Here is a 10,043-nt window from a genome sequence, read left to right as displayed (position 1 = left end):
GAGAGCCGGTCCCTGTGCCTCTGATCCGGTGTGATGAGGAATGCGCTGGGTTCCTTTCCACAGGGAGAAACCATGGATGGAAAACAGCGGCTGGGAGACGCCGCGGCAGTGGCAGCATCACCGCCGCTCCACTCCCTCAGCAGTACATGGAGTGCTGAGGAAAAGGCATCAATAAACACAAATACTGCTCTGGTCAAAGCTTGGTCCTACAGCCAGGGAAGAGCTTAGCTCTGTTTTAATGTATTTGTGATTCAAAAAGACAACTTTCTAATTATTTTGACTCTACCGAGACAGAATTTAGACTGACTTTGAGGGGCAGCATTTTTTTGTTCCTTTTCCGAGACAAACAGATGTCTGGAATAGGGATGGGATAGGAACAATGCTAATGACAAGTTAATATGCCAGATGAATTTTTCTATACTAGCCAGTATGTTAATAATTTAATGCAATATTAATGCTTGAAGTAATTATGTAATGAAAGCTGTAGTTTAAGTACAAAAAGTATTTTCACTTTTATATCATTTACATTTTCTTTAAAATTATCATATAGAGGATGTACAAACACAGAAAATTAGTTTGTTTTACGGCATTGATAGAGCCTTAAATTCACATCCCAGTTAATTTTAAGAATCCATTTCTTTGCTATAAATGAGGTTTACCTGATCTTTATATATAAACATTTACATTTATTTTTTAAAAGTCTTGGTTGCAAAAATAAGTGATACATGCAGTAAATAGCAATTTAAAAAAAAATGTTATTTACACATGAATTCCAGTATGCTGATATTGTTGACTTGATAGAAATAACAATGAAACCCTGCTGAAGGCTTTTAAGTGTTATTGTCTTCACATCTGAAGACAGGCTAAAATTTTTTTACTCAAAAGAGTCATGATAAAAGCTCAAAATATCACCAAGAATTAAAATCTAAAATGTCAAGAAACAGAAACTGACTTATTCTGGTGAAATTAAGTCTAAACTGACTATGTGTCTCATAGTTGGCCTTCCATGGGGGCAGTTCCAGGGATGCTCTATCTCACCCATATGGGTGACCAGTTTTCTCATTTCCTGCACATTCAGTGCAGTTCCAATCATCACCTGCAAGGAAAGGCAAAAAACCCAATTATTATTTTCTTCCTCCACATTGACAACTGACACAGATAGAAGCAGAAGTTTGGCTACTAAAGCAAACACTATACATCGTATTAAAAGCAGAACAATCTACAAGACGATCAGAAGACAAAATACAGCTGATGTTCCTAAGTGCACTAGTTTGAAACAAAAAAAAATACCAGAAACTTTTCCCAAGTTGCACTAGACAAAAACACAAGGACCAAAATGGAGGATATTAGCTGTTGACACTCAATAGTAAACACACTTCCCCTGCAATAATATACAGATATAACCACCTATAATACAACAGAAAACACAGTATTTATTTGAAAACAAACATCAAATGCAGTACTTACAGACTTCCTGCAAGCTCGAGAAGCAAACATCTGTCTGACCCTGGAGGGCCTACACATGACTCCAGGGCAGTCACTTAACATGAAGATCAGCTCGTCTATGTCTTGTGGACCAAAAGTCCAGTTTTTGCTTGTTGGCAACGATATTAATTTAACTCTTTGAGTTACAGGAGCTGAAAGATTTGCAATAATTAATAAACAGAGCACTACAGGAAATTACTTTTTCTTGAGAGAAAAATTGAGAAACTACTTTGATACATTAATATGATGTGATCTGCATATACCAAAGGTTTAAATTTAGTCTTCTGATGGATGTTATTAACTAACCAAAGCGGTAACTACGACAGATATCCTTTTAACACTAACAAAAAAATGGCTTGCAAACCTAAAAGCAGACAGTTCTAATTTCTAACAAACCCTTCAGTTTCAAAGAAGAAGATGGTTTATGAAGCCATTTTGAGGTTATGTGACTACAAAGTAATTAAGGATTTTTGTTGGTAAGAGATTGATAATGAATAGCATTTTAGGCAAAAAAAATGGAGATTCTGGAATGAAGAATACAGAAGAAGTGTGTAGCAATTTCCCAAATACCAAAGTGGTAACACTCAGCACTTTCTTTATTCTTGCAGTATAAAGAAAACAATAAGGAGCTTGCAGGTTATCCAGTTTGCTCAAAGGTACACAGCAAGTCCATGGTAAAGTCACGTGGAAAGCCAAAGAACATTATTTACCAATGGTATCTATCAATTTAAAATTACTAGATTTATCATTTGCCTGCATCTAACCCAGCTGGGACCTGCAAGTGTACCAATATAAAAAAAGGATTTTTATAAAACACATCCAGAAAATACACATCCAGTCATATAGTCAAAGAGTGAGTCCAAAGCATCTTCAGAAACTTTTATAAAAAGCTACTGAGATAAATACTATACAATGTTCTGTTAAATAGTGCAGAGACCACAGAATCAAATGTCTTAAAACCCCAAAAAAACATACTATAATGCATATTATTTCCAAGTTTCTGATAACTACCAAAAGAGATTTTTACATAATTAATGAGATTAAATCATTGAACTTTTTTGTTTCTGGTAATTCTGTCTCAAACTCACCATTTTCATTTATGATAAAATCAAACCCATTTTTTCTGAATATTTCCAAGTTTTCAATCAATACAGTTTCATTTACAGCTGTTAAATTGAGATTTTGAGGCCTGAAAGAGACAGAAGAATACAGTATTGCGTAGGTACATAGTGCAGACCACTTAGCACAGATTTCAGAAGCTATCTAGAAATACTAATACAGAGCTTTAGTAAAACATTTCACTTTGTTAAAAAAAAAATCTCATTACTGAACAGATAAACTCTGCTGAGTAACACTTGGAAGGGAAGTCGGCTGGGCAGCATTCCCTGTTGCAACAGCAGTCTCCAATATCCTCACTGTATGACCATGCTTACCAAACCATGGGCTGCCATGTAAGCCCCCTGTGAAATCTGTTTGACCCCTGACTTGCTGCATAGCTACGACTGTATCTGCAGAATTTATTTTTCACATGAAGATTGACTCTTTGAAACACAGAATATAAAAACAACTTGTCTTGGGTGTTTTGAATGGGAGAAATGCTACATAAACATAATCACAGATACCCTTCTGAAACATTAATTAAACTAAAAAATTATTATTGTTAAAACACTGAAAATACTTACACTATCAGTTTCTGACCTTGAAGAACAGTGTGTTGTTGTAACATCTCAAAGTTGTATTTCTCATCAGTAGCATGTTGGTCAATTATGAAAAGATCAGAATTCAACTTTGCTATTATAAACCCTAAATTGAACTGGCCAATGATTTCCATTTTTGCAAACATTTCTTTACTGTATATAGAAAATACAAACAGATTATAAATTACACCTCATCAGTTATCATGTTAGACTGTAAAACTTAAAAAGATCTTTTTTCTCACCTGCAGAACCCACTTTACATTTAAAAAAAAATCTCATTTAAGCAGGATATGACTGTGTAAAAGTGCAGTTATCTGGAATCTGCCACTGACTGATGAGGCCATTTCTGGCAGAACACAAAATCCATCATTAAGACAGGACTCATTCAGGATTCTCCATTTTAAATACAGCCACTGGTGATAATAAAATTAGAAACCAGAAGTATGGCAATAGTCCAAGTGAGTAACACTGAAGGCAGCATCACAGTTTTGAAGTAAGACAGCTGACATATCTGCCTTCTTTATGCAATTAGAAGGCTTTCCTAACACTTTTTTAAAATCTAAAATTAACAAATCATATCCTTTTACTGTCCAGTGACCACCTGAATGTAACTAATTTTCACAGCCATGTCTCACCAAATTTCAAATTCACATGAGGAAGAAATATTAGTTATAGAGTCTTTTCAAGAGTGTTCTTATCTGTCATGATAATCCAAAACTAAAAGACAGATGTAAGGCTCCTGCCCACCCCCTAGGACAGGTCTTCCATTTTTCCTTAACTATTTTTATTAATTGATGAATACAATAAATTAAGAAGGTGAAAATACCTGATCTCTTTTCTTAGTTCATCTTCTGCTACTTTATTTTCTCCAGGACTAATTTTTGCTTTAAATCTTCTGTAATTTTGTGTTTCTGTATTTTTCTGTTGTTGCTGTATTACCCTTTTTACCTTTTCTGCTAAAACGTTCATAGAGAATTCAAGTGTCACCGTTTTCTTTTGAACTTCCACCAGTACATCAACACTTGGCATACAATTCCTAGTGTTCTTCACTTCAGGACATTTACCTGCCTTGAAGTCATCTGCTTTACTTTCAAAGCTTCTGTTTTTAAAACGTTTTACTCTTGAGGAAGAACTATTGGCTTCTTGAGATAACTTATTTTCATTAGACCAGTCATTCACTTGATTTAACTTCTGTTCAGTGCCCAAGACCTGAACATCACATTCCAATGATTTCTCACGACATCCAACAGTTTTAAGACGTTCATTTTGAAGTTGTTCTTCTGAGCTACAGAATTCTTCTTCAGAATTAATTACACTTTCATTATTGACACAGCTCCCAGCTTCTGGTGTACTCCATCCAGCATCTGACTCAGAAGTGCTACAGAATCCAGAATCTGCATTATCTTCTAATTTTCTCAAATATCTACTTGGAATTGACATCTTTGACTCCATCTTATGACAACTCTCAGACTCCTTACTCAAGACAGCCTTTTGAGTCTTTACAGTACTCCGAGTGGTATCAAGTGACATCTGTCTAGGGGAGCTGTCTTGCTGTTTTACCTTTTTTGGGCTTCGAAAATTACCCTCTGTTGTTTGATGGAGAGAAAACGACTCCCTTAATCTGGCAAGAGTCATTATTTTTTTTCCTTCACCACTTGGATTTTCAGTCTGAGAGTCAGGAAGTGTTTCTACCTGAGGCTTTTCTGCCTCTTCAGGAAGCGTCTTCTTCAAGTTGCCTAATACAACCAGAAAAAAGAATATGTCAAGATTCTAAGTTAACTGGAAACATGAATTTAATGATGTGCTTTAATAAAGGGAATGAAAAGAAGTAGAAAAATAGCAAACTCCTCAAAGCCCTTAAGCTTCAGACAATGACTGAGTGTGGGGCTGAAATGCATTAATATCCAACAAAGAAGCAGTGGCATCTCTAAGAAATGTAATGGTATTTGTGTGAATGAATTTGTAATCTCATTTTAAACTGGAGCAGCAATCAGTCCAATCAGCAGTTTATTAATATTGTCAGGAGAGTTTAATGACTGAGTGACAAGTGAATTGCTCTTACACTTTAATGGTCACTATAAAAGTCCATTGGCAACGTGTTAAGGAGCTGGCACATTAGATACTTGTGGTATGTGTGACTTGTAGTTAATTAGAGGACTTCAACCTCTCAGATTCTCAGTTTGAGTTGTATTTTATTAAAGATTAATTTAAAATAACAGTAACTACAGACTACAACTGATTCTATACATCAGTAAAAAAAGGAAATTAAAAGGGGTTCTGTTGAAAGAAATGAGGAAGATGAGCTAGTGTTAACACAGAAAAGCAATTTTGAAAGATTAAACAGTCACAGAAGAATCAGCATTTCTGTAGTTACCATAACAGAATCCAAGTTCACTATCCAATAAACTTGTATACAAAATTCAGATTTTATTTATGAGACCCTAACCATTCTTTCTCAAGGACAGTTAAATAAAGGAAACACAGATCTCTTCCAGTATCTTGTGAGAAATCTTTTTCAAGCATTATCAATTAATTTTGTGTTATTTTTTCCCCATAAAGTTGACTGTAAACCACTTAGTAACTTAAGGTCCTCCTTTATTATTTGATGTCAATAACATTATTTCAACGTAAGCAATACATGAAAAAAGCCCTGAAAGGTATATCAATAAACAGCCAGACCTTTTTTTTTCATTTCTTCTTTGGGTTTTTAAAAACGCATTATTCCGTTTTCAATTCTCTACCATATATCATATACATCATATCATACACAAAATGTCCTACCTGCAATGTCCAGAAGTTTCTGATTGACATTCAGTTTGTTAACATCACTACCAAACATCTCCATCAGAGAAGTTTTTAAAATTGCTAATAAAAGCTTTTCCTCCTGAAGTAAAATTTGCCTTTTGTCTGGGGTTACATTGATGTCAACACACTCTAAAGCAAAAAGAAAAACCAATCACACAAATGATCCACCCTTGGATCCAAGTTTTCTGCCCTTTCACCCTCCATTTTTATTGCACAGGATTAAAACCAAAGACACAGTTAACATTCACAGTATGTCTGCAAATTGAACTTTTAGCTTTCTCAACATTCCAGTAAACAAAACAGAAGCTAATTCTGTACAATAACATGATATGAGTTTTCTTGTATTTAAGCTAACCACAAGATTGCCTTTTTCTCATTACTTCAGACAAGAAGTTACTTTTGAGTACAGAAAAAGTGGAGAGGAAAAAAATTGGAACCACAGCTAGATCCTGCCTCTCCCTCACCAACTGCAGATCAAAACCATCGCCACAGTGCAGGAAATTATACAGATAAAAGTTACAATATTCTCTAAATAAATACAAATGATTCTTCAAGTTATAGCATTTACAGAAGTTACTGAAAATTATTCATAACTTACCAGAATCTACACTAATGTTAAGGACAACAAATGGATACTGGTGTTTATTGTATACATGATAAACCTCATTCACAAGCTTGACAACCTGCAAAGAAGGTGAAAAAATGTCAATACTATTATCTTTTCTTTCCCACCACTATCTGTTATTTAGCCCCCTTCAAAACAATTGATGTGCTAAACCATATCTTGTACGATTGAGCTTTTGTTCACACAAAGAGACACAATGAAGACAAAACCTTGAGACACAGGAACTTGCAGCATCAAGTCACAAATATACATATCAGCTAGTAATGCAGAGGTTTTCAAAGAATTAGTGCTGGCAATGTTAGAAAACTTAAATCCTTACCTTTGCTGGATCACATGGACGTTGGTTGATAAAGAAAAACTGTCTGTCTGTTGTACTCCTTCCAACACCATGATCACAGCAAGAAATGAAACCTGTAATACTGTTGAATAATAATATAACAGTAAAGTAAAATGGATGAGCAAAGCCAAATAATTTTTTCTGACTCTGAGCATATTTAATGGAAGAGTACTTTATAACAGGCTAAAAGAAACACTGCTATACAGCATCAGTAAATAGATGTATCTATTTCCTCTCCCAGTTCCTTATCTGACAAAGGCTAGAAGTTCAGCTCCAAAAAGCCATCAGACAATTGAAAGAGTAGCTCGCTCTGACCTCAAAAGAAGTGGCATTTGTAATTTTTCTGCTCTGAAAGCAGCAGAGATGTCAGCTGCCAATCTCAAGTATAGCAAGAGATTTTAAAAATCACACTTTAAAAAAGTAAAGGGTAATTTACTTACACAAACATTCATCTCATACCGTTTCTCAGTAACGTTACAGAAGAAATACAGGTGTAAACAACGGATACAATTCATCCATCCAATTACTCAGAGCACTGACAATTCAGCAGATTACAGTCATGTATAACCAACCAAGACACAAGGAATAGGAGTTTTGCTCTTCCCACTCATCTGACTAGCAACACCTTAGTCCTAAATTAACTTTTTAAATCAAGTGATAAGTCTTTCCCAAGCTGTATACTAATATCTACTATGCTGCTCCTAGTTATTTTTAATACTCTTAACCACCACACCTTTTTATTTTTATTTTGGGTTATGGTAAAATGCCACTGGCAACAGTGGTTTGTACTTTTCTAATTACCTATAAAGATTTTGTGGCATGTTAGTGGCGTTGAGTCCGTATTCTTCACAAACAGTTTCATTAGGCGGTAGCTGAACAAAAGGAATGAGGGTCTGCAACTGCAGGGGTGGGAGGGAAAAAGAAAAGGAAATGAAACATTAAACACAGATTTTTTTTTTCCTTGTATTCTATTGTTATTTATTAGCCTTAAAATTTATTTGATAAAATGGTGGGGTTGTATCAAGTTGGCTGACCAAGTCCAATACTTAAAATACCCAAACCTACTATAAGAGAGCAGCACTGCTTACTGAGAAACAGAAACAATGCCTTAATGAATGGCTGTTCTCATCCTTTGGTATCACGATTTTTGCCTTAGTTACTTCCCAGACCCTTACTTTAAAGTGTGCATACACAGAACAACAAAATGATTGACTCAGTTTGGACTCTCCAGCTACATATGTATGACTTAATCAAGTTTTACGCAAAAACAAAAGGCAGAAAGAATAATGTAAGTTTCTTTTGAAAGAAAAAACTATTAGAAAAGATATGTTATTTCAATCACAAGCTGCCTAAGTACAGCTATGTTTACCACACACATTTTCCCTAATATTTTTCTGTCATTAGAGCACCTTCTAATGATTTTACATTAAAGTAGTTGATAAACAGGCTATAAGGCTATAAACTAAATATTCTGTTCAGATAACACTGAATTTTCAGCTATGGTTGTTGCTGTCTGGCAAGACAAAGTTACATTCTGCCACAGCATGAAGAGGTTTTGAAATCTCTACGAGGGCACTGCGAAGAGAGGAGGTGCTTATCAACAACCACTCCATATTCCTGATGGTTGTAATATATGGTTGTAGGAAGGATGTTTTTATGTTGGTTTTTTTCATCTTTGCCTCCTCCTACAGGATAACGATTATTTTTATAGCTATTACTTAGAAAGCATCACAGTGCACACCTCTACAGGGGCTGACTGCAATCCCACGTAAAGGCTAGCTGAAGCACTAATGAAACTGAGTTTCACAGGAAGAGGCTGCAAAAACTAGAGTCTTTTCTGTTCCCCAATTAAGACTTTCACATCACACCACTTCTAGGACTTTTAAAATTGCTTGTTCTTGTGACATACAGACCTTGGTGCCCATACTGTTTTTCAAGAGCACAAACCTGAGAGGCTTACGGGCACAAAAGCCCATAAAACTGGCTTCAGAGAGATCCTAAGCAGTAACCCTATCGCCTAAATAATTTCTCTTCCATCCAAATATCTCTAAGCAAATTTAGAAATTTCAAGGGAATCCATGGAAGCTGCACTGTTTCTTCTTATTCAGCCTGTAGGGTGTGCTAATGGTCAACACATGCTCCAACTTCTTGCCATTTTTAAAAGTTTCCTATATCCCCTCTATTTATTAGGCATTACAAATCTCTCCATACATCTATATTATCTTTCTTTTCAATAATAAAAGTAATACCTGTTTTTGCCCAAATACTGCTCCAATGTTTTCCTTTAAACTAGGACTTCCAGTAGTGGATACCACAGGGCTTTTTTTCCCTTGTCCAACTTGATTAGTGCAGTTAATCCGTACTCCCTTTGAAACAATACAGTATGCCTGCAATACCTGGACCATTTTCGCATATTCCTATTTAAAAAAAAAAAAAGTTCACATTTATATGAAATGTCTCTTTTTAAAAACAAAAATGTATAAACAAAACATTCAATATTTGCAGGTAACACAAAAAGGGAGTGGCAGTGGGTTTAATATTTTTTAAAATATTTAAAAACTAAATCTAAAAAAAGTAAAAAATAGTTTATTTGAAAACAAGCTGCACATTTAGAAGATTGATATTTAGTCATAACACAGGAGTCCCTAATTTTAAAATACACAAAAGCTATCATGATAGTGATTATTTTCAAAATCTGAGAATTTGCGAATGTACCTCTAAAACCAATCATTGCAAAACAGAAGAGGAGAGCATACAGGAGGATTGTTTTCTTATCTGATTAAAATATAAAACAGGCATGAAATAGTCTGACACAATCAATGTATTCTACAGAGAACTGAATAGCATTCAGCAATGAATAAATTTGGGGGTATGACACTTCTTTGAATTAATATTTTCTGATCTAACCCACCTTTTTAATGTTTCTTTGAAATTCCTTATGCCGCACTGGCAAAGTATAAAATAACTGCTGTATGCTAACAGTCGTTCCTTGTTGTCGTGGAAAAGGAGCTTTCTGAGTAATTTTACCATTGTGATCAAATACCAAACGAGTCCCAACCTTTGCAGACTTATGACAGGTAAAAATGGTAACATC

The 10,043-nt window shown here is 35.0% G+C and overlaps 1 protein-coding gene across 1 annotated transcript in view; it reads right to left on the bottom strand.

Moving 5' to 3' along the window:
• Window positions 1-665: 665 nt before the first annotated feature.
• Window positions 666-10,043, bottom strand: part of LOC104462880 (mismatch repair endonuclease PMS2-like) — a gene marked incomplete at its 5' end in the record, with an annotated part of 12,121 nt that continues 2,743 nt past the window's right edge. The window contains 15 exon segments of the mRNA XM_010075023.1: window positions 666-1,096; window positions 1,468-1,637; window positions 2,574-2,674; window positions 3,168-3,265; window positions 3,267-3,310; window positions 3,313-3,335; window positions 4,009-4,918; window positions 5,964-6,116; window positions 6,586-6,670; window positions 6,932-7,031; window positions 7,751-7,848; window positions 9,199-9,317; window positions 9,320-9,349; window positions 9,352-9,366; window positions 9,857-10,043. The exon segment at window positions 9,857-10,043 is cut by the window's right edge and continues 3 nt beyond it. Of these exon segments, the coding sequence (XP_010073325.1) occupies window positions 953-1,096; window positions 1,468-1,637; window positions 2,574-2,674; window positions 3,168-3,265; window positions 3,267-3,310; window positions 3,313-3,335; window positions 4,009-4,918; window positions 5,964-6,116; window positions 6,586-6,670; window positions 6,932-7,031; window positions 7,751-7,848; window positions 9,199-9,317; window positions 9,320-9,349; window positions 9,352-9,366; window positions 9,857-10,043 (2,277 nt within the window).

Source organism: Pterocles gutturalis, unplaced genomic scaffold, assembly GCF_000699245.1.
Source record: "Pterocles gutturalis isolate BGI_N339 unplaced genomic scaffold, ASM69924v1 scaffold4422, whole genome shotgun sequence".
Classification (NCBI taxonomy): domain Eukaryota; kingdom Metazoa; phylum Chordata; class Aves; order Pterocliformes; family Pteroclidae; genus Pterocles; species Pterocles gutturalis.
The sequence above is the reverse complement of the archived record's forward strand: the minus strand, read 5'-3'. Positions and strand labels throughout refer to the sequence as shown.